A 24,380-nucleotide genomic window follows, 5' to 3' on the forward strand; every position below is an offset into this window, starting at 1 on the left:
GATCTATGAGCCTGCTAAGGAAACTTCGCAGATCTTCCTAAGTGTAACTATTTCGTCAGAAATCAGTTTGAAAAATGGAGAACCAAAAAATCCATTTTCGTCATGTGATGTTATATTACTTTAAACGTGGCTTCACGGCTTCGCAGACTCTGAATGAGATGTTCTCAATATATGGAGATGCCTGCGTCACTCACTAGACAGTTCGAAAATGGTATCGAAGATTCGAAGCTGGCGATTTCAACATGGAAGATCAAGCTCGTTCAGGCCGGCCTCAGGAGGTTGATGAAACGCTTCTTATGGATCTCGTGCACAAAATCCTCGAGAGACAGTTAGAGAACTCGCCGACACTCTGCACAAGTCTGTTTCCACCGTGCGTGACCATCTGAAGAAGCTAGGATTCTCAAGTCAACTGGATGTGTGGGTGCCACACGAAATGAATGAACGGCAGTTGCTGGAACGTGTGAACGTCTGCGATATGCTGCTTTAACGGCACCAAAAAGAACCGTTCATGAAGAGGATCATAACAGGCGATGAAAGTTGGATCGTATACAATTATGTTAGCCGCAAGAGGTCGTGGGGAACTAGCGACGCGTCTACGCAAACAGTGGCCAAGCCGGGGCTTCACGCGAAAAAGGTTCTTCTGAGTATCTGGTGGGATTTTAAGGGCGTGGTATATTATGAACTTCTTCAACCAAACGAAACCGTCAACGCGGCGAAGTACAGCCTTCAACTGGACGAACTGAAGACTGCCATCGCACGGAAGTGCCCTGAATTGGCCAACAGGCGTGGAATTGTTTTCCATCATGATAACGCCAGACCTCACGTCGCAATGTCTATCCGTAGGAAGCTGTTAGACTTCGAATGGGACGTTCTTCTTCATCCTCCATATTCTCCCGACCTTGCCCCATCTGACTACTATCCATTTCTTTCTTTAAAAAATTTTCTTCGGGACAAGAAGTTCGAGTTTCTGAAATTACTCAAAAGTCATCTTGATAAATTCTTCGCCAATAAGAAACTTTTATTTTGGAGCAAAGGCATCATGCAACTTCCTGAAGGATGGGCCAAGGTCGTTGAACAAAACGGTACATATTTGCTTCAATAAAGTTCCTCTTTGTGTAAAATATTGCGCTCTTAATTTATTTCAAAAATTTGAAACGAACTTTCCGAATAACTTAATATAATTTGAACATCTTCACCGTTCTCTTTGCACTCGACGTAGCCATTCGCGTTGAATCGCTCATTGTCCTCTTCGCGATCGATGTGATCGGTGTCGTTTACGTGACGTCCTCTTTTCGTGCTCACTGTTGTTCTTATCGCCTTTGAAATCTCCGAACAAATTACGTAATCCGCTGTCGTTAATCAAATTTATTACAGGGTGTGCAACAAGCACCGAATCGTCCGATGCTGGAAAACCCAACGTAGAAGACATATCGTTTTCCTCGTTCATAAAATGCTATGAACAAAATCAAAGTGATAGTTTGTTATATTAGGTGCGCAATTAAGTTCTCGCTGTTTTTCTGATGAAAATGCAACTTTATTGTGAAAAAATGGTTACAAATGAATAATTCAAAATATTGCCCATCGCTAGCGACAACTTTTTCCCATCTTTCTGGCAGAGCTCGAATACCGTCACGGTAGAAGTGTTCGTCTTTTGAGGCTATCCATGAATCAAGCCATTTTGAGATGTCTTCACATGAGCAGAACTGCTGATTAGCCAGACCATATGCCATCGAACGGGACAAGTAATAATCGGACGGCGCAATATCTGGGAAATATGGCGGGTGGGGTAGGACTTCCCATTTGAGTGTTTCTAAGTAGGTTTTAACGGGTTTGGCAACGTGAGGCCGAGCGTTGTCATGCTGTAGAATCACTTTTTCGTGTCTCTGCTCGTATTTTCGCGCAGTGCTCGGCTCAATCGCATCAATTGAGTTCGATACCGTTCCCCAGTGATGGTTTCGTTCGATTTCAACAGCTCATAATAAATAACACCGCCATGGTCCCACCAAATACACAGCAAAACCTTCGCAGCGTGAATATTCGGCCGAGCCGACGACGTAGAAGCATGACCGGGCAGTCCCCATGATTTTGTTCTCTTTGAGTTGCTGTAATGAATCCATTTTTCATCACCCGTAACGATGCGATGAAGAAAACCCTTCCTTTTTTGCCGCTGGAGCAGTTATTCACAGGCGAAAAACGACGCTCAACGTCTCTTGGCTTCAAATCATAAGGAACTCAAGTTCCTTGTTTTTGAATCATTCCCAACGCATGCAATCGCTTGGAAATGGCTTGGCGGGTAACTCCTAATGCTGAAGCAAGCTCTTTTTGCGTTTGGCACGGATTCTCATCGAGCAATGCCTCCAATTCAGCGTCTTCGAAGGTTTTTGGCCTTCCTTCACGCGAACGGTCGTCAACATCGAAATCACCGTCTTTGAAGCGACGGAACCAATCACGGCACGTTGTTTCACTTAGAGCAGCATCTCCGTAAACTTTTTGGAATTCTCGATGCGCTTTAGCCGCCGTTTTCTTCGAATGAAAGAAGAAAAGCAACACTTCCCGCAAATGACGATTATTTGGCACAAAATCAGACATTTTCACACAACCAAAAGTATATGACGCAAAAACAAAATCACTAATGTGTCAAAGCGGTTTGTTTACCATATGTCTAAGCTTGGTTCATGACGTTTTGTTTATGTCACTTTCGACCAGCACATACTACTGGAGCCATCTCTTGAAAAACAGCGGGAACTTAGTTGCGCACCTAATAAAATAGTCCATTTTTACCAATTTATTTGTAGTCACTTGAACCTTCATCGTTTATTTGCCGCTTGAAGGAATAAACTAGTTTGATGATCTCTGAAACTCTGAAGGCGCAGAGCTCTGATTCTCATTTTTATAGATCTGTTACCAGGGTCATTGAAACATGAGGACTTTCGTTATTTATGTGGCCTAAATATACGAACGATTATGCTATCGATAATGAAATCGACATGAAATGAACGTTACGCATAATGCGATCGAGCGCAAACGACACAATTGCGTTTGCTACGTAACATTAGATTCCATTAGCATTCACGCTTCGCCAATGAAGCGCGAACGACATATGGCTCGTGTTGCTCCAAAACAGAATTGACGGCGCGTGAATGACATTTGACTCGCGTTGCTCTGAAACGGATTCAATGGAGCGTGATCGTTACACGCGGTACAGTGGAACGAAAATGATCGGACGCGTTTGTTGCGTAAAGCTATATTTCATTAGCTTGTTGATCCGAAACGGAGTCAACGACGCGTGTACGACATCTGAAGCGTTTGTTGCCTATTGCGGTCGAGCAGAAATGATCGAGCGCGTTTGTTGCGTAACGCAGTCGAGCGGAAACGATCAGGCGCGTTTGCTACATAACATTAGACAAAATATTAGTTAAATAAAATAATGTTTCTGACAAAACTTGTTTAAATTAAATGGTAGGGAAAGACATTGTAATAACAATTCGGGTATCCATTTATTATAACACTGAGTTATATGATTATTTTACTTGTTATAATGTACAATACATAACACAATTTTTACAAGTAAACATTATATTGTGTTATAAAAATTTAACACGTTTATTAATAGTGTCCAATATTTTAAAATGATATCTTTCTAATGGTTAGTATTCAAGAAAATTCAAGAAGAACTAACTACAAAAAATGTCAATAACATTAATTTTTATAAAATTTATCATTATTTATTACAACACTGAGTTATATGATTTTCATTTATTCTTAATATTCTTTCATATAATTAGTTTTTTTGTAATTTGAATGTATTACAACTTTCATTTATATTACTGTAATCTGTAACCTTTGAAAAGATGAATCTGCATCTGCTTCTGTATAATCAATTGTAATAGTAAACATTACATCCCTTGTATTATAAAATATACTAACATATCAAAGCTGAATCTGTATCATTCAAAGGATCGTCAGATATATCTGTTGCGGGTTGAATCTGATCGTTAACCCGTTGAACGCCGGGATCACCCAGATCTTGGGCGCGAGAGCGAGTACGACTGGAGCCGACGGGAGTCAGCCAAAAGGAGAGGACCGGTCGGTTCTCTGGACAATAACGTGTTCGAGTCTCCGATTCCGAAGCGTTTATTAGCGTTGACTCAGTACAGCGGCTTGAAGATCGCGAACAATGAATTAGCGTTTTGAAGAACGAGACGGCGAAAGTAATCACGCGCCGGAGCGATGCGTTGTTGAGATTCCGACGGTAGCCGAATGGAACTTGAGAATTGAGTTCGACAGCCGGATTCGGCCGAAAAATCTATTGTCATGATATCGATCGTGATATTTATAATTTTATATCGCTGATGCGGCTCAAGCCGATTGGCAGATTTGTACACATCGTTGTTTGGCTGACACAAAGATCTTGATGGTAAATACAGTGTTTTTCCGTTAGTCACGAGACATTAGACTGTCGCAAGTTTCTTCTGATGGAAAGAGTGTTTGTCACCGACACAATGAGACAGTGTAACGCGCAGAGACAATACCAGGCGGCAAGACAAAGATCGAGCAAATAATTCACTTGTAAACATAGGTGAGTTGCTCGAGCGGTGACTCGATATTACCGTCGTCCAGCACACGCTCCGCGAGAATCCGCTGGACGATTTTAATGAGCACGCAGAACCGCCGATGTGATTTTCCAATTCGGAACAATATCCAATCCATTACTTGCATTTATTATTATTTTCTAAGTCATATTTGTTGTTTGGACAAACTTTTCGTGTGACATATTGTGACATGTTTTAACCTTAGAGAATATTTTGTAATTGTCTGATATACAGCAACTAATGCATTTAAAACTTCGTTCTATATCGTCGAGCGGAAACGATCAGACGCGTTCATTGCCTAATGGATAACAAGGATTAAAAAACGACACGAACTTTTTTTCCAAACCCAATATACGAACGAATTCCACCAAAACTGCGAATACGATCCTCGTACCACGCGCGGCACGAGACGCAACCGAAGCTATCGAGCGGAAATGATCGGGCGCGAAAACGACACGAACATTTTTTCCAGACCCAACATACGAACGAATTCCGCCAAAACTCTGCGAATACGCTACTCGTACCACGCGCGGCATGAGACGCAACCGTGTGATCGAGCGGAAACGATCGGGCGCGTTTGTTATATTCAAATACCTGGTATAAAAAGAACAGGCGCACTGTGAACATTTTTTGGTGCATATTTCCATTCAATGACGGCACTTTGGCGGACTGAACTGTTCCAGCGAAATGATTAATATTCTCGTTTATCAACAAACGATGCGGAAATAAAGGCTTTCGCCGCAGTGAAACAAGCACCTTTCTCGTTCCCTGAAACGCATTCATCGCTCGAGGACGTTCGACGCGTGTAACGTAAAGTTACACACGGCGACGAAACCGACAGGCCTTCGGCATCGAGCGAGCGTCGGTTGGCGCACTAAGGAGCGCTGCGCTGAACGCGAGTACTTGTATACTTTTTCCCCACCACAGGTTAATTTCTTCCACGTGTCTAACATTGCCCACTCTGTGCTTGGTTGCATGGGGTAACACGCGTGTTGTTTTCGATTGCAGCGAAAATGGGATCGTGTAAACTTTGTTCGAAAGAAAAAAAAACGTTCGTTGTCGAAAAGAAACATTTTATTGCTCTACATTCAATGCGAAATATGATCGTCGTGAGATCGCGCTCGCACGTTCGATTCTTCGACCGCGGTCGGTCGTTGTTCCTGACGATCGAATCGTTCGATCTCATCTCTGTCATCGGTAGCGGCTCGCTTGAGTGCCATATCGTATACAACGGCGCAACGCGACGACCAGAAGGCATGCGCGAAAGCGGGCTCGTCCGAACGAGACCAGTTGGACAACGATACGCCGCAATGGCAACACAGGGTCCTGTCACCGTGTCCGCTATAGAAGAGACCGACTCGAGTAATAAGTCGAATGTGTTCAATCGTTATCCAGTCAGCGTGATGTACGAGGATGTCGTCGAACGTGGACACGCGTCGCTCAAACAGCGCGTAATCGGCGTGTCGAGGAGGCATGACGCTCGATATGGGAGGACCGTCCAATAACACCTTCGTCCAAATAAGTTCCATGAGGGACTTTGTTGCGCGCACAATACAATATCGGGCAGAACGTGCGAAGTCGTCATAGTTTTTGTGATCAAATTCGTAGACTACGAATCGGCGCCAAACGTGTCGCCGATGAGATCTCCTCGTCGACACTGATTCATTGTCGCGCTCGAGCGTCGACTCGAGAGGCGACCAGCGCGTTATCTGCGATAACGAGAGCGATGATAGAAGCATAGCTGTAGGGTACCGCTCGATCGAACAGTGCGCCGTACGATTGAACGTATCCGACTCCCGCAGCTCCGAGATCGGCGCTTCTGTGCTCCATGCCGCACATTCGCGGAACGCCCGTCAATTTTCGAGCCTGTGAAATCGTCATCCACGGTTCCAGACACGCCGTTCCGTTCCCCAGCGCACTATGCAACGTACGACGATCGAAAGCATCCTCGCGCGCAGTGCGATCGTTTGGTATGCATGTGCGCAATCTTTCGTCGTAACGAGCCAAATCGCCACTCGCATTTATTCTCTTCGAAATTCGGCGTGATCGACTCATCCGCGTGCGGAATGAGAGAAGCGCACGTGTTGCGCAGTAGGAACAAACGATCGAAAGGCGCGGTCACGTACTCATTGTCGCGTTCGTCCCGCAAAGACGGAGGGCACACGATTCGAAACCCTCCGCCACCGTCACCGTTCGGATTGTGAGGCAACAACTTGTCAATCGAATCGAACGTGAGCGTAGAATCTATGTGTCCGTGCCAGATTTTGCTGGTGGCTCGATCGAGCAACTGACCGTTGCAAACGACGATTCAATTATCGCCCTCGTCGGCGAACGCTCGCGTTTGAGACAAACATCGCCAGCCGTCGGAGCCGTAAACCGTCAGACTCGTATTCTCGTTGCAGATGGCAGCGTCGGTCGGTACGCAGTAGCCGCCCACGCGACCGGCGTCGTCCGTTTAGAAACATACCCAATCGATCGTAGTAACGGTACTCCACGCCGTCGGTCACGCCGCAATACGTTCTGCAATCCACGTATTCGTTCGTCGACGTGACGAACGAGTCGTGCGTCAGACACTCGGTTCGTCGCAAAAAATTGGCCTCTCTCGGTCGAACCGTCGCCGTCAACGACGTCCTCGCCGTCGCGGTCATTTGCGTCGACGGAGCGTCGTATGCCGACGCAGTTTTGGCGCCGACGAAGCGTACTCGCGGCAACGAATCGATACCGACGCCCATGCGACGCCGCAATCGTCGAGCTCGATCCAATCGGGCGGATCGATGGCGCCGATCGGACTCGTCCGTTGCGTGTCAACGCTCCCCGTCCTCCTCGTACCAATCTGCGAGATCTCGCTCGATCGCATCGATGCGCGGACGATGAAACATCTCGAAGTACAACCATCGCGCGATACATACAACGAGGTGAAGCAGTTCACCGCCAGAATCAATCGGAGGATCGAAACACCGCCGTCTCTCTTCATTCGTCTTCGTCGCCGACGCGCGCACGGTTCGCGTCGTGCGAACTGTGCGTCATTCGGGGTATACGGAGCGTGATTGCGAACCACCCTGTATATACCAAAATAAAAGAATCTCATGTAGTACATATATAATTATTTTTCTTGGTAAAATTCGGTGGCAAAATATTTTAAATGTTAAATTTTTTAATTAAAAATTATTATATTTATGATAATTATATTATGAATATTCAGATAATGACTGCCAACCGAACCACTGCTGTAACTGTAGACTAAAACAATAAACTGTGATAATATAAGTAGAAATAACAATGAGAATAACATGTGCAATAGAAATGATGGTTATNGATCATTGTTACCGTTCTACAGGTTGCATGAAAAATTTGCGTAGCGCGATGCACCAACGATGTAAATTGTATCGTCGACCAATAATAAATATAAATATGGGTCTGGGAAAAAGTTCGTGGCGTTTTTAATCCCTGTTATCTATTACGCAACAAACGCGCCCGGTCGTTTCCGCTCCACGGCCGCGCCACGCGTACCTCTAATTAACGAATCGGGCGTAACAAACGCGCCTGATGGTTTCCGCTTGACCATTCGGTTGCGCCTTATGCCGCTCGTGGTACTAGTAGCATATTCGTAGAGTTTTTGGCGGAATTCGTTGTATATTGGCTCTGGAAAAAAAGTTCGTGTCGTTTTTCGCGCCCAATCGTTTCGCTCGACAACTTCGGTTGCGTCTCGTGCCGCGCGTGTACGAGTAGCGTATTCGCAGAGTTTGCGGAATTCGTTCGTATATTGGGTCTGGAAAAATTCGTGCGTTTTTGCCCGATCGTTTCGCTCGACAACTTCGGTTGCGTTTCGTGCCGCGCGTGGTACGAGTAGCGTACTCGCAGAGTTTTGCGGAATTCGTTCGTATATTGGGTCTGGAAAAATTCGTGCCGTTTTGTGCCCGATCGTTTCCGCCCTACAACTTCGGTTGGGTCTCCTGCCGCGCGTGGTACGAGTAGCGTATTCGCAGAGTTTTTGCGGAATTCGTTCTTATATTGGGTCTGGAAAAAAAATTCGTGTCGTTTTCGCGCCCGACCGTTTCCGCTCGGCAACATCGGTTGCCTCTCATGCCGCGCGTGGTACGAGTAGCGTATTCGCAGAGTTTTGGCGGAATTCGTTTGTATATTGGGTTTGAAAAAAAAGTTCGTGTCGTTTTTGCGCCCGATCGTTTCCGCTCGACAACTTCGGTTGGGTCTCGTGCCGCGCGTAGTACGAGTAGCGTATTCGCAGAGTTTTGGCGGAATTCGTTCGCGTATTGGCTCTGGAAAAAAAGTTCGTGCGTTTTTGCACCCGATCGTTTTCGCTCGACAACTTCGGTTGCGTCTCGTGCGCGCGTGGTACGAGTAGCGTACTCGCAGAGTTTTGCGGAATTCGTTCGTATATTGGGTCTGGAAATAATTCGTGCCGTTTTTGTGCCCGATCGTTTCCGCCCTACAACTTCGGTTGGGTCTCCTGCCGCGCGTGGTACGAGTAGGTATTCGCAGAGTTTTTGCGGAATTCGTTCTTATATTGGGTCTGGAAAAAAATTCGTGTCGTTTTCGAGCCCGACCGTTTCCGCTCGGCAACATCGGTTGCCTCTCATGCCGCGCGTGGTACGAGTAGCGTATTCGCAGAGTTTTGGCGGAATTCGTTTGTATATTGGGTTTGAAAAAAAAGTTCGTGTCGTTTTTGCGCCCGATCGTTTCCGCTCGACAACTTCGGTTGGGTCTCGTGCCGGGAGTGGTACGAATAGCGTACTCGCAGAGTTTTTGCGGAATTCGTTCGTATATTGGGTCTGGAAATAATTCGTGCGTTTTTGCGCTCGATCGTTTCCGCTCGACAACTTCGGTTGCGTCTCGTGCCGCACGTGGTACGAGTAGCATATTCGTAGAGTTTTGGCGGAATTCGTTAAACGCGACGCGCACGATAATTCGTATATTGGATCTGGAAAAAAATTCGTGGCGTTTTTTAATCCCTGTCATCCATCATGTAATGAACGCGCCCGATCATTTCCGCTCGACCGCGCCACGCATAACTGAGCACGTGCCAAACGCTCAGCTATCACATGTAAGCAAGGTGTGGACCTGCGACCGGAGAATCCTAACGATAGCGCGCTCATTAATAAAGAATGTACTCACCGAAGATGCAAATACTTCTTCTATAATTTGAACATCTTCGCCGTCCTCTTCGCACTTGACTTGTTCATTCGCGTCGAATCGCTCATTGTCCTCTTCGCGATCGCTGTGATCGATGGTCGTTCGGCACGCACTTCGCGGTTCAATTAAATGTGACACAAAAAAGCAGTCTCCATACGTTTTGAAAGCCATTGATTATTTTTATTTATACAATAACTTGATTGTCCATCCGTTGCGATCTTGAGATATAGCTACTCGCGAACGTTTGCGCTCGTCCGTACGAATGGTTACACTGTTAAAAGCGCTTACTACACCGTTGCTTGGTAATTGCACGTTCAAGCGTCGCTTCCTTTTCAATACTGGTGGTAGATCGATGCGTATTGTGATTGGTTCGGGATTCGATATTGTCGATCGTTCGTGGTCTTGGCCATATTGATCTCGATCGTTGATGATTGTAATAATATCGGAAGCTGCACTCAGCGAAGGTCGAATAATTTCTGCTCGCGACTGTAACAAAAAAATTATATTAACATCGCTGGTTTGAATGTAAAAAACATAGTGTATTCAAGAATTATAATTGAACGAATGTACTCACCGAAAATGAGGTTATTTCTTCTATTAGGTTGTTCGGAAAGTTCGTTTCAAATTTCGCGCGCTCCACATTTCTGTATAATCAGTAAGAACGAGGGCGCTCTAAACGATTTTATGTTTGTCAACAAACATTCCCGGATCTATGAGCCTGCTAAGGAAACTTCGCAGATCTTCCTAAGTGCAACTATTTCGTCAGAAATCAGTTTGAAAAATGGAGAACCAAAAAATCCATTTTCGTCATGTGATGTATATTGCTTTAAACATGGCTTTACGGCTTCGCAGACCCTGAATGAGATGTTCTCAGTATATGGAAATGCCTGCGTCATTCACCAGACAGTTCGAAAATGGTATCGAAGATTCGAAGCTGGCGATTTCAACATGGAAGATCAAGCTCGTTCAGGCCGGCCTCAGGAAGTTGATGAAACGCTTCTTATGGATCTCGTGCACAAAATCCTCGAGAGACAGTTAGAGAACTCGCCGACACTCTGCACAAGTCTGTTTCCACCGTGCGTGACCATCTGAAGAAGCTAGGATTCTCAAGTCAACTGAATGTGTGGGTGCCACACGAAATGAATGAACGGCAGTTGCTGGAACGTGTGAACGTCTGCGATATGCTGCTTTAACGGCACCAAAAAGAACCGTTCATGAAGAGGATCATAACAGGCGATGAAAGTTGGATCGTATACAATTATGTTAGCCGCAAGAGGTCGTGGGGAACTAGCGACGCGTCTACGCAAACAGTGGCCAAGCCGGGGCTTCACGCGAAAAAGGTTCTTCTGAGTATCTGGTGGGATTTTAAGGGCGTGGTATATTATGAACTTCTTCAACCAAACGAAACCGTCAACGCGGCGAAGTACAGCCTTCAACTGGACGAACTGAAGACTGCCATCGCACGGAAGCGCCCTGAATTGGCCAACAGGCGTGGAATTGTTTTCCATCATGATAACGCCAGACCTCACGTCGCAATGTCTATCCGTAGGAAGCTGTTAGACTTCGAATGGGACGTTCTTCTTCATCCTCCATATTCTCCCGACCTTGCCCCATCTGACTACTATCCATTTCTTTCTTTAAAAAATTTTCTTCGGGACAAGAAGTTCGAGTTTCTGAAATTACTCAAAAGTCATCTTGATAAATTCTTCGCCAATAAGAAACTTTTATTTTGGAGCAAAGGCATCATGCAACTTCCTGAAGGATGGGCCAAGGTCGTTGAACAAAACGGTACATATTTGCTTCAATAAAGTTCCTCTTTGTGTAAAATATTGCGCTCTTAATTTATTTCAAAAATTTGAAACGAACTTTCCGAATAACTTAATATAATTTGAACATCTTCACCGTTCTCTTTGCACTCGACGTAGCCATTCGCGTCGAATCGCTCATTGTCCTCTTCGCGATCGATGTGATCGGTGTCGTTTACGTGACGTCCTCTTTTCGTGCTCACTGTTGTTCTTATCGCCTTTGAAATCTCCGAACAAATTACGTAATCCGCTGTCGTTAATCAAATTTATTACAGGGTGTGCAACAAGCACCGGATCGTCCGATGCTGGAAAACCCAACGTAGAAGACATATCGTTTTCCTCGTTCATAAAATGCTATGAACAAAATCAAAGTGATAGTTTGTATATTAGGTGCGCAACTAAGTTCTCGCTGTTTTTCTGATGAAAATGCAACTTTATTGTGAAAAAATGGTTACAAATGAATCATTCAAAATATGGCCCATCGCTAGCGACAACTTTTTCCCATCTTTCTGGCAGAGCTCGAATACCGTCACGGTAGAAGTGTTCGTCTTTTGAGGCTATCCATGAATCAAGCCATTTTGAGATGTCTTCACATGAGCAGAACTGCTGATTAGCCAGACCATATGCCATCGAACGGAACAAGTAATAATCGGACGGCGCAATATCTGGGAATATGGCGGGTGGGGTAGGACTTCCCATTTGAGTGTTTCTAAGTAGGTTTTAACGGGTTTGGCAACGTGAGGCCGAGCGTTGTCATGCTGTAGAATCACTTTTTCGTGTCTCTGCTCGTATTTTCGCGCAGTGCTCGGCTCAATCGCATCAATTGAGTTCGATACCGTTCCCCAGTGATGGTTTCGTTCGATTTCAACAGCTCATAATAAATAACACCGCCCTGGTCCCACCAAATACACAGCAAAACCTTCGCAGCGTGAATATTCGGCCGAGCCGACGACGTAGAAGCATGACCGGGCAGTCCCCATGATTTTGTTCTCTTTGAGTTGCTGTAATGAATCCATTTTTCATCACCCGTAACGATGCGATGAAGAAAACCCTTCCTTTTTTGCCGCTGGAGCAGTTATTCACAGGCGAAAAACGACGCTCAACGTCTCTTGGCTTCAAATCATAAGGAACTCAAGTTCCTTGTTTTTGAATCATTCCCAACGCATGCAATCGCTTGGAAATGGCTTGGCGGGTAACTCCTAATGCTGAAGCAAGCTCTTTTTGCGTTTGGCACGGATTCTCATCGAGCAATGCCTCCAATTCAGCGTCTTCGAAGGTTTTTGGCCTTCCTTCACGCGAACGGTCGTCAACATCGAAATCACCGTCTTTGAAGCGACGGAACCAATCACGGCACGTTGTTTCACTTAGAGCAGCATCTCCGTAAACTTTTTGGAATTCTCGATGCGCTTTAGCCGCCGTTTTCTTCGAATGAAAGAAGAAAAGCAACACTTCCCGCAAATGACGATTATTTGGCACAAAATCAGACATTTTCACACAACCAAAAGTATATGACGCAAAAACAAAATCACTAATGTGTCAAAGCGGTTTGTTTACCATATGTCTAAGCTTGGTTCATGACGTTTTGTTTATGTCACTTTCGACCAGCACATACTACTGGAGCCATCTCTTGAAAAACAGCGGGAACTTAGTTGCGCACCTAATAAAATAGTCCATTTTTACCAATTTATTTGTAGTCACTTGAACCTTCATCGTTTATTTGCCGCTTGAAGGAATAAACTAGTTTGATGATCTCTGAAACTCTGAAGGCGCAGAGCTCTGATTCTCATTTTTATAGATCTGTTACCAGGGTCATTGAAACATGAGGACTTTCGTTATTTATGTGGCCTAAATATACGAACGATTATGCTATCGATAATGAAATCGACATGAAATGAACGTTACGCATAATGCGATCGAGCGCAAACGACACAATTGCGTTTGCTACGTAACATTAGATTCCATTAGCATTCACGCTTCGCCAATGAAGCGCGAACGACATATGGCTCGTGTTGCTCCAAAACAGAATTGACGGCGCGTGAATGACATTTGACTCGCGTTGCTCTGAAACGGATTCAATGGAGCGTGATCGTTACGCGCGGTACAGTGGAACGAAAATGATCGGACGCGTTTGTTGCGTAAAGCTATATTTCATTAGCTTGTTGATCCGAAACGGAGTCAACGACGCGTGTACGACATCTGAAGCGTTTGTTGCCTATTGCGGTCGAGCAGAAATGATCGAGCGCGTTTGTTGCGTAACGCAGTCGAGCGGAAACGATCAGGCGCGTTTGCTACATAACATTAGACAAAATATTAGTTAAATAAAATAATGTTTCTGACAAAACTTGTTTAAATTAATTGGTAGGGAAAGACATTGTAATAACAATTCGGGTATCCATTTATTATAACACTGAGTTATATGATTATTTTACTTGTTATAATGTACAATACATAACACAATTTTTACAAGTAAACATTATATTGTGTTATAAAAATTTAACACGTTTATTAATAGTTTATTAATAGTTTATTAATAGTTCCAATATTTTAAAATGATATCTTTCTAATGGTTAGTATTCAAGAAAATTCAAGAAGAACTAACTACAAAAAATGTCAATAACATTAATTTTTATAAAATTTATCATTATTTATTACAACACTGAGTTATATGATTTTCATTTATTCTTAATATTCTTTCATATAATTAGTTTTTTTGTAATTTGAATGTATTACAACTTTCATTTATATTACTGTAATCTGTAACCTTTGAAAAGATGAATCTGCATCTGCTTCTGTATAATCAATTGTAATAGTAAACATTACATCCCTTGTATTATAAAATATACTAACATATCAAAGCTGAATCTGTATCATTCAAAGGATCGTCAGATATATCTGTTTCGGGTTGAATCTGATCGTTAACCCGTTGAACGCCGGGATCACCCAGATCTTGGGCGCGAGAGCGAGTACGACTGGAGCCGACGGGAGTCAGCCAAAAGGAGAGGACCGGTCGGTTCTCTGGACAATAACGTGTTCGAGTCTCCGATTCCGAAGCGTTTATTAGCGTTGACTCAGTACAGCGGCTTGAAGATCGCGAACAATGAATTAGCGTTTTGAAGAACGAGACGGCGAAAGTAATCACGCGCCGGAGCGATGCGTTGTTGAGATTCCGACGGTAGCCGAATGGAACTTGAGAATTGAGTTCGACAGCCGGATTCGGCCGAAAAATCTATTGTCATGATATCGATCGTGATATTTATAATTTTATATCGCTGATGCGGCTCAAGCCGATTGGCAGATTTGTACACATCGTTGTTTGGCTGACACAAAGATCTTGATGGTAAATACAGTGTTTTTCCGTTAGTCACGAGACATTAGACTGTCGCAAGTTTCTTCTGATGGAAAGAGTGTTTGTCACCGACACAATGAGACAGTGTAACGCGCAGAGACAATACCAGGCGGCAAGACAAAGATCGAGCAAATAATTCACTTGTAAACATAGGTGAGTTGCTCGAGCGGTGACTCGATATTACCGTCGTCCAGCACACGCTCCGCGAGAATCCGCTGGACGATTTTAATGAGCACGCAGAACCGCCGATGTGATTTTCCAATTCGGAACAATATCCAATCCATTACTTGCATTTATTATTATTTTCTCAGTCATATTTGTTGTTTGGACAAACTTTTCGTGTGACATATTGTGACATGTTTTAACCTTAGAGAATATTTTGTAATTGTCTGATATACAGCAACTAATGCATTTAAAACTTCGTTCTATATCGTCGAGCGGAAACGATCAGACGCGTTCATTGCCTAATGGATAACAAGGATTAAAAAACGACACGAACTTTTTTCCAAACCCAATATACGAACGAATTCCACCAAAACTGCGAATACGATCCTCGTACCACGCGCGGCACGAGACGCAACCGAAGCTATCGAGCGGAAATGATCGGGCGCGAAAACGACACGAACATTTTTTCCAGACCCAACATACGAACGAATTCCGCCAAAACTCTGCGAATACGCTACTCGTACCACGCGCGGCATGAGACGCAACCGTGTGATCGAGCGGAAACGATCGGGCGCGTTTGTTATATTCAAATACCTGGTATAAAAAGAACAGGCGCACTGTGAACATTTTTTGGTGCATATTTCCATTCAATGACGGCACTTTGGCGGACTGAACTGTTCCAGCGAAATGATTAATATTCTCGTTTATCAACAAACGATGCGGAAATAAAGGCTTTCGCCGCAGTGAAACAAGCACCTTTCTCGTTCCCTGAAACGCATTCATCGCTCGAGGACGTTCGACGCGTGTAACGTAAAGTTACACACGGCGACGAAACCGACAGGCCTTCGGCATCGAGCGAGCGTCGGTTGGCGCACTGAGGAGCGCTGCGCTGAACGCGAGTACTTGTATACTTTTTCCCCACCACAGGTTAATTTCTTCCACGTGTCTAACATTGCCCACTCTGTGCTTGGTTGCATGGGGTAACACGCGTGTTGTTTTCGATTGCAGCGAAAATGGGATCGTGTAAACTTTGTTCGAAAGAAAAAAAAACGTTCGTTGTCGAAAAGAAACATTTTATTGCTCTACATTCAATGCGAAATATGATCGTCGTGAGATCGCGCTCGCACGTTCGATTCTTCGACCGCGGTCGGTAGTTGTTCCTGACGATCGAATCGTTCGATCTCATCTCTGTCATCGGTAGCGGCTCGCTTGAGTGCCATATCGTATACAACGGCGCAACGCGACGACCAGAAGGCATGCGCGAAAGCGGGCTCGTCCGAACGAGACCAGTTGGACAACGATACGCCGCAATGGCAACACAGGGTCCTGTCACCGCGTCCGCTATAGAAGAGACCGACTCGAGTAATAAGTCGAATGTGTTCAATCGTTATCCAGTCAGCGTGATGTACGAGGATGTCGTCGAACGTGGACACGCGTCGCTCAAACAGCGCGTAATCGGCGTGTCGAGGAGGCATGACGCTCGATACGGGAGGACCGTCCAATAACACCTTCGTCCAAATAAGTTCCATGAGGGACTTTGTTGCGCGCACAATACAATATCGGGCAGAACGTGCGAAGTCGTCATAGTTTTTGTGATCAAATTCGTAGACTACGAATCGGCGCCAAACGTGTCGCCGATGAGATCTCCTCGTCGACACTGATTCATTGTCGCGCTCGAGCGTCGACTCGAGAGGCGACCAGCGCGTTATCTGCGATAACGAGAGCGATGATAGAAGCATAGCTGTAGGTAAGGGTACCGCTCGATCGAACAGTGCGCCGTACGATTGAACGTATCCGACTCCCGCAGCTCCGAGATCGGCGCTTCTGTGCTCCATGCCGCACATTCGCGGAACGCCCGTCAATTTTCGAGCCTGTGAAATCGTCATCCACGGTTCCAGACACGCCGTTCCGTTCCCCAGCGCACTATGCAACGTACGACGATCGAAAGCATCCTCGCGCGCAGTGCGATCGTTTGGTATGCATGTGCGCAATCTTTCGTCGTAACGAGCCATATCGCCACTCGCATTTATTCTCTTCGAAATTCGGCGTGATCGACTCATCCGCGTGCGGAATGAGAGAAGCGCACGTGTTGCGCAGTAGGAACAAACGATCGAAAGGCGCGGTCACGCACTCATTGTCGCGTTCGTCCCGCAAAGACGGAGGGCACACGATTCGAAACCCTCCGCCACCGTCACCGTTCGGATTGTGAGGCAACAACTTGTCAATCGAATCGAACGTGAGCGTAGAATCTATGTGTCCGTGCCAGATTTTGCTGGTGGCTCGATCGAGCAACTGACCGTTGCAAACGACGATTCGATTATCGCCCTCGTCGGCGAACGCTCGCGTTTGAGACAAACATCGCCAGCCGTCGGAGCCGTAAACCGTCAGACTCGTATTCTCGTTGCAGATGGCAGCGTCGGTCGGTACGCAGTAGCCGCCCACGCGACCGCGTCGTCCGTTTAGAAACATACCCAATCGATCGTAGTAACGGTACTCCACGCCGTCGGTCACGCCGCAATACGTTCTGCAATCCACGTATTCGTTCGTCGACGTGACGAACGAGTCGTGCGTCAGACACTCGGTTCGTCGCAAAAATTGGCCTCTCTCGGTCGAACCGTCGCCGTCAACGACGTCCTCGCCGTCGCGGTCATTTGCGTCGACGGAGCGTCGTTGCCGACGCAGTTTGGCGCCGACGAAGCGTACTCGCGGCAACGAATCGATACCGACGCCCATGCGACGCCGCAATCGTCGAGCTCGATCCAATCGGGCGGATCGATGGCGCCGATCGGACTCGTCCGTTGCGTGGTCAACGCTCCCGTCCTCCTCGTACCAATCTGCGAGATCTCGCTCGATCGCATCGATGCGCGGACGATGAAACATCTCGAAGTACAACCATCGCGCGATACAATACAACGAGGTGAAACAGTTCACCGCCAGAATCAATCGGAGGATCGAAACACCGCCGTCTCTCTTCATTCGTCTTCGTCGCCGACGCGCGCACGGTTCGCGTCGTGCGAACTGTGCGTCATTCGGGGTATACGGAGCATGATTGCGAACCACCCTGTATATACCAAAATAAAAGAATCTCATGTAGTACATATATAATTATTTTTCTTGGTAAAATTCCGGTGGCAAAATATTTTAAATGTAAATTTTTTAATAAAAATTATATATATGATAATTATATATATGAATATTCAGATAATGACTGCCAAACGAACACTGCTGTAACTGTAATTAAAACAATAAACTGTGATAATATAAGTAGAAATAACAATGAGAATAACATGTGCAATAGAAATGATGGTTATGAGAAAAATGTTCATGTGTCTTTATCCTATGGTAAGGTCACGTATATTAAAAGTTTCTCTATATATGTAACGGTAATGCCCGCGGGGTTCGGTGCGATCGGTCGCCCCACCGTCGCGCCCGGCTCGCCGCTTCCGCGACGCCTCGCTCGCCGCCGCGCCGGTGCGTTACTCGGGTGAAGGGCTAATTCAAGGTAGCTTCTCGGAAGAAATGTGTGTTCAGCGTTTCTGTGTTAACAAGTTGGGTGCGTCCCGCAAGGCGCCCCGTTTATTTAAAAGACGTTCGATGCTATATAAGATATATATATATAAAAGTATGTGGGCGGCTCGCTGGCCCAGTGTGGCGTCGGCGATGTCCGTTCCTTGGTGCCCGTGATTCCTAGCTGCAAGGGTGGTCCCCTATCCGCGGGATCAGAGGGGATGTTCCGCGGTCTCTTGGCGGTCCGACGTCCTCGGCCACGAGTCCTGTTGAGGGCGACTTACGCCAGCTGTTCTTTAGATAAGCGGGAGGTGGTTTATTCCGGGCAGCTTACCACGGTCACAAAGTCGGACAAGCACTGATAATTCCGCGAACCGATGCTTCGGAAATATTCTACGTCGGTGGCCAACGGCTGCCAGTGCAGACGGACGAACACTTATCCTCGCGCACAGGAATTTAGAAATTAATCTACGTCGGTGGATAATTGCTACCGACGCAGACGGACGAGCACTTATGAATCGCGGAACGGCGGCGAACTGCTGCCGTTTGGTCGGAAGCAGATACTTAGAAATATCCTGTGTTGGTGGCTAACTGCTGCCGACACAGACGGACGAGCACGTATAAATCCGCGAACAGAGACTTAGAAGTATTCTGTGCCGGTGGCTAACTGCTGCCGACACAGACGGACGAATACGGTAAATTCGCGAACAGATACTTAGAAATATTCTGTGCTGGTGGCTTACTGCTGCCGACATAGACGGACGAGCACGTATAAATCCGCGAACAGATACTTAGAAATATTCTGTGCCGGTGGCTAACTGCTGCCGACACAGACGGACGAATACGGTAAATCCGCGAACAAGTACTTAGAATATTCTGTGTCGGTGGCTAACCGCTGCCGACACAGATAGACGAATACGGTAAATCCGCGAACAGGTACTTAGAATTATTCTGTGTCGATGGCTAACTGCTGCCGACACAGACGGACGAATACGGTAAATTCGCGAACAGAGACTTAGAAATATTCTGTGCCGGTGGCTAACTGCTGCCGACACAGACAGACGAATGCGGTAAATCCGCGAACAAGTATTTAGAATTATTCTGTGTCGGTGGCTAACTGCTGCCGACACAGACGGACAAGTACGGTAAAGTCGCGATACCTGGTCGGCCGACGAGGCTCGGCTGCCGGGTCTTGTAAAATTTCCCGGTGGTTCGGTACGGTGTGGAAGCTTTACTCACCGGCGGATGCCTTGCCTTCTCATCGACTTCTCTTCACCATTCTCGCTAGAGCTCTCCTGGTCGCTGATCTGGTCGACTCACTGTCTCTCACGGTCTGCCGCGATCTCTTGTCGAGAGCAGGTTTTATACCCTAAATTCCTCTCGACGATCGGTGGCCGATAATCGGGGGATTAGTTCCCCGCGATTTCCCGGAAAGTCGCGCATGCGATTTTCGCGAATTACCCCTTTCTGGGGGGACCGATCTTCCCCGACCGCTTCGCAGAATTCGGCTTTTTCCGGCAGTCTGGCGGGTTTCCGCGGCATAGGTGTTGCCGGGCGCTTGGCCCGGCATGATTTCTCGCGATCGTGTGACGATCGGTGGTCGCCGTCACACGGTAGTAACGGAGGTAAAACTCCTCGTTACATATATAACTATACAGATTACTATAAATATTATATAAATATATTGTCCTTTCATGTTCAGAAAATACTAACTCTTTAAATTGTAATGATGAAATAATGTGACTGAAAATAATGTGACTGAAAATAATTTGACTGAAAATAATGTGCCTGGAAATAATGTGACTGAAAATAATGTGACTGAACATAATGGGACTAGTCTGATTCTCACTAACTCTGATTCTCAAAGGAATATTCTTATGCCTGTACTTGATGGTGAGTATAGATATAGATATGAATATAGATACAAGTATTTCTACATACTTCTTAAAAATGTTACATAGCCTTTGCGGTAGATACACTCAAATATTGAGCGTTTACACGCGATTATTCAAATTTGCTCTTTCTTTTTTTTATAACGCAGAGGAAATCCATCTTGCGTACCACCGCCCCCTGGGAGGGGCAGGGAGTTATGTGAGACTCTTACTCACTAAAACCCCTGTGGGATGTCTACCAGTCGGACCGAGATGGGGGGAGTCAGGGGAACTGCGCCAACATTCCCTCCCCGACACCCCGGCCCCAGGGCTCTAACGGAGCCCCACGCCCAAGTACCGCGCCCGTGTGGACCTTCTCGAGGGAGAGGGTCCGGGCGCGGTTCCCCGATCGGCGTGCCGATCGGGTTGGCCTTCCGATACGTTATGGGAGAGAGAGAACACCCACCCACCCTGCCCGCCCCCTCCTCAGGAGTGATTTCCATTCAGGAGGGGGCGGAGGAGCGAGACCATTTCCCAGAGGGCCTCGCTCCCCCCTACCCTACCCCGCCGACGCCCGGGGGAAGGCGAGAGGAGGCTTGCACCCCTTCCTCCTCCAATCCTCTCCCGCGCGACCGCAGTCGGGCTCGAGGCGGCCGAGGGGACGATCTCCGGTTGTTCAAAGATCGTTGCTTCCCCCCGGCCGGCGCCACCTCGGACCCGCTACCCTGACCTGGAGAGCCCCGTCCCTCCGCCGTCTCCTCGGACGGTCGGAGGGGCGACGATCTCACTCGGCGGCCTCCTTCTGGGACGTGTCCTTGCAGAAGGAGGCCGCCTCCCCCCACACATCCTCGCTCCCGCACATGACGCAAACCATACGCGGGAGCGAGAGGGCCTCCACCCTGCACCCCACCGCCCGGGCCAAGACTCGGCGCCGCTGGTCCCATGTGGGGCACGAGACCAGCGTGTATTGCGCCGAGTCCATCCACTCCGGGCAGCGGTGGCACTCGGTGGTGGGTTCCTTTTCTATCCTGTGCAGGCACCTCCCGAAATATCCGTGTCCGGTCAGCACCTGCACCAGGTGAAAGGACAGTCCGCGGTCCCTCCTGCCCATCATTTCTCGTAGTCAGGGACGGACAGCCTCGGCCGTCCAGCGCCCGAACCCCCGTGGGTCCGCCAGAAGTGGGGCGGACCACTTCTCAAGTCTCCGGGCACAGGCCTGGGCCTTTGGGGCCTTCAGGTTCCTTTTTTTTGTTCACGCAGGGAAATCCATCATGGATACCCCCGCCCCCTTGGGGAGGGTCGGGGGTTATGTCGGACTCCTACCGACTAAAACCCCTGCGGGATGTCTACCTGTCGGCCCGTGAGGAGGGGAGTTAGGGGAACTGCTTCCGCATTCTCTCCCCAACTCTGCGGCCCAAGGGCTCTAATCCAAGAGCCACTCGCTTCCTTGTACCGCATACCCCCTTCCCCTTTCGGGAATTAGTAGGAGAGGTGCAGTCCCTGGCGGGTAACCCCGCCGGTTGGCCTTCTGGTGTCACCTTGGAGGAAGGGGACATCCACCCTCCTTATCCCCCCTTACCTATAGGGAGAGGGGGGATTTTTGGGGAAGTGGGCCCGATCCCAATCGGGTTCGCCACCTCCCCTTCTCCTCCCTATCCGATCATCCTATCCGGTCTCCCTCCCGCTCCTCTCCGAGTGGCGGGGCCTGGCCCGAGGTGACCGAGGGAGCCGCCGGCCCGTGTAAACCAACAGCCTCTCCTCGTCCGATGCCACCTCGGGCCCGCTGTTAATACCCCCCCAGAGGAGCGCCGAAACCGCCATCCTCTCCGACGGCGTTTGCCAGGCCGGCGCCTGCATTCGGCGGCCTCCTTCTGGGAGATTACCTCCCCGCAGAAAGAGGCCGCCGCGTCCCACGCCCTCTCGCTCCCGCACATGGATCGCACCAGATGCGGGAGCGAAAGCTCTCCGTCGCGGCAATCCACCGCCCCAAGCAGGATCCGGCGCTGCTCATCCCATGCTGCACAGGCAGCTAGGGTATGCAGCGCCGTGTCCTCTTGCTCGGGGCAGTGGTGGCACCGAGCGATGGGCTCCTTCCTTATCCGATGCAGGTATCTCCCGAAGCACCCATGCCCGGTCAATACCTGCACCAGGTGGAAGGACATTCCACGCCCCCTCCTGTCTGTCATTTCTGACAGATAGGGGCGGACAGCCTCGGCCGTTGCGAGACCGGACCCTCGGAGGTCGGCTAGCAAGCCTTCCCACCGCTCCTGGGTCCGATCTCTGGCCTGGGTCATCAGGCCCTTCAGGTCCCTGGCCGTCAGCTCTCCCCCCTCGCGGAGCTGCTTCACTCGCCAGTAGAGGATCCTCCTCTCCTCGGCGAGGAGCTCCACAGGAGAGGAGCCCGCCAGGGTGGTCGCCGCCATGTATGACACAGTGCGGATCCCCCGAATCGCCCTGATCATTAGGGGCCTAAGGGCTTGCCTCAGCTGCCTCTTGACCACCGCGGATGCCAGCAGCTGAGGGGCCCATATAGGTGCCCCGTATAGGGCGATCGAGAGAACCGCACCGATGTACAGGCGGCGAGCCTGCCATCCTGGGCCCCCCTGGACGCGCATCAACCTGGACACGGCCAGGCCGGTTTTGCGCACCCCGGGGGCCAGCAGCCTGAAGTGTGGGCCGAATGACCACCGGCTGTCCAACGTCAGGCCGATATATTTCTTCGTCGGCCCGACGCGGACGTGGACGCCATCGACTAGGACCCGGGTCTCCGGCGGCGCCCGACGCCGGCCGTGAAAAAACAGTCTGAGTCTTCAGGGGCGCCACCATGAGACCGAGGTCTCCGATGGTTCTCACCACCGATGCCACTGCCACCTCCGCGCGGAAGCGGGCCTCATCCCAGTTCCCTCCATCGGCCACCACTAACGTGTCGTCTCCGTAGCAGACGACGTGGCAGCCGTTGGGGAGCGAAGTGCGAAGGACACGGTCGAAGCCGATGTCCCATAGCAGGGGGCCGAGCACCGACCCCTGCGGGACATCGCTCTCCATAGTGCGCCAGCTTTGAACCCCGCCTTCCTTAGTGAAGGTCTCTGTCCCCGAAGTAAGCGGACATTATCCGCCGGAGATAGGCGGGCACCTCGAAGTGCTCGAGGGGCCGTCCTATCTCCGGCCAGGGCAGGGTGTTGAAGGATTTTGATATGTCGAGCGACACAGCCAGCAACACCCCGCCCCTTATCTCCACGACCGCCCGGGTCAGGTCCCGGACCCACTGGATCGCATCCAGCGTGGATCGTCCGGGACTGAACCCGTATTGGCGGTCGTGGAGGTCCAACCCACTCGAGGACATGTGCTGGACGAGGCGGTCGGCAATGATGCGCTCCAACATCTTGCTGGCCTCGTCCAGCAGGCACATCGGCCTGTAGGCTGACGCACTACCGGGCTCCTTGCCCTCCTTCGGGAGGAGGGCTAACTTGGCCCTCCTCCACTCTGAGGGGAAGACTCCCTCCCGAAGGCATCCAGTCATGACCCTGCACGTGGCCGAGGACAGATTACCCTCGGCCAACGCGAGAGCCCAGGCGCGGCCCGTCGGGGCTAGGGGCTTTGCCCTTGCCCCCGAGCTTTCTCCGGGCCTTGGCGAGCTCCTCTGGAGTGACCTCCAGGCCCTCGTCCCAATCCCTCTCCCCCATCTCTAGGGAAGGAATCACTGGGGGGCCCTCTTCCGCCCTTGGAAAAAGGGCATCCAGGAGCCCTTCAAGGGCCTGGGGGTCCAACGTTTCCGTTTGCGGGGGCGTCCAAGGACGGATCTTTTTCATCGTCCTTTTGTATGGGCGCCCCCACGGATCGTCATCCAGGGAGCTCACCAATTGCTCCCAGGCTTCTCGCTTGGCCTTCTTGATGGCTGCTTTGAGGACTACCCTGGCTGCAAGGTAATTCTCTTTTGCCCCTA

The 24,380-nt window shown here is 48.7% G+C and overlaps 1 protein-coding gene across 1 annotated transcript; it reads right to left on the reverse strand.

Annotated features, from left to right (window-relative positions):
• Positions 1-19,824: 19,824 nt before the first annotated feature.
• LOC112590255 (uncharacterized) lies at positions 19,825-23,482 on the reverse strand. The gene is made up of 4 exons (XM_025306200.1): positions 23,237-23,482; positions 22,700-22,953; positions 20,420-20,528; positions 19,825-19,911 (listed from the first exon to the last, which is right to left on the reverse strand). Exons 1-4 carry the CDS (start codon positions 23,480-23,482, stop codon positions 19,825-19,827), a joined length of 696 nt encoding a protein of 231 aa, XP_025161985.1.
• Between the last annotated feature and the right edge of the window lie 898 nt (positions 23,483-24,380).

Source organism: Harpegnathos saltator, unplaced genomic scaffold (genome assembly GCF_003227715.2).
Source record: "Harpegnathos saltator strain DR-91 unplaced genomic scaffold, Hsal_v8.6 scaffold766, whole genome shotgun sequence".
NCBI lineage: Eukaryota > Metazoa > Arthropoda > Insecta > Hymenoptera > Formicidae > Harpegnathos > Harpegnathos saltator.

Excerpts from the sequence above, each read along its gene's own strand:
- LOC112590255 (XM_025306200.1), bottom strand. The coding sequence starts at position 23,482 with ATGGAGAGCGATGTCCCGCAGGGGTCGGTGCTCGGCCCCCTGCTATGG. Across the intron at positions 22,954-23,236 it reads CGCCCCTGAAGACTCAGACT|CTGCTGGCATCCGCGGTGGT; the intron begins GTTTTTTCACGG and ends TGGGCCCCTCAG. Across the intron at positions 19,912-20,419 it reads ATATTCCTTTGAGAATCAGA|AGATCGCGGCAGACCGTGAG; the intron begins GTTAGTGAGAAT and ends GCTCTCGACAAG.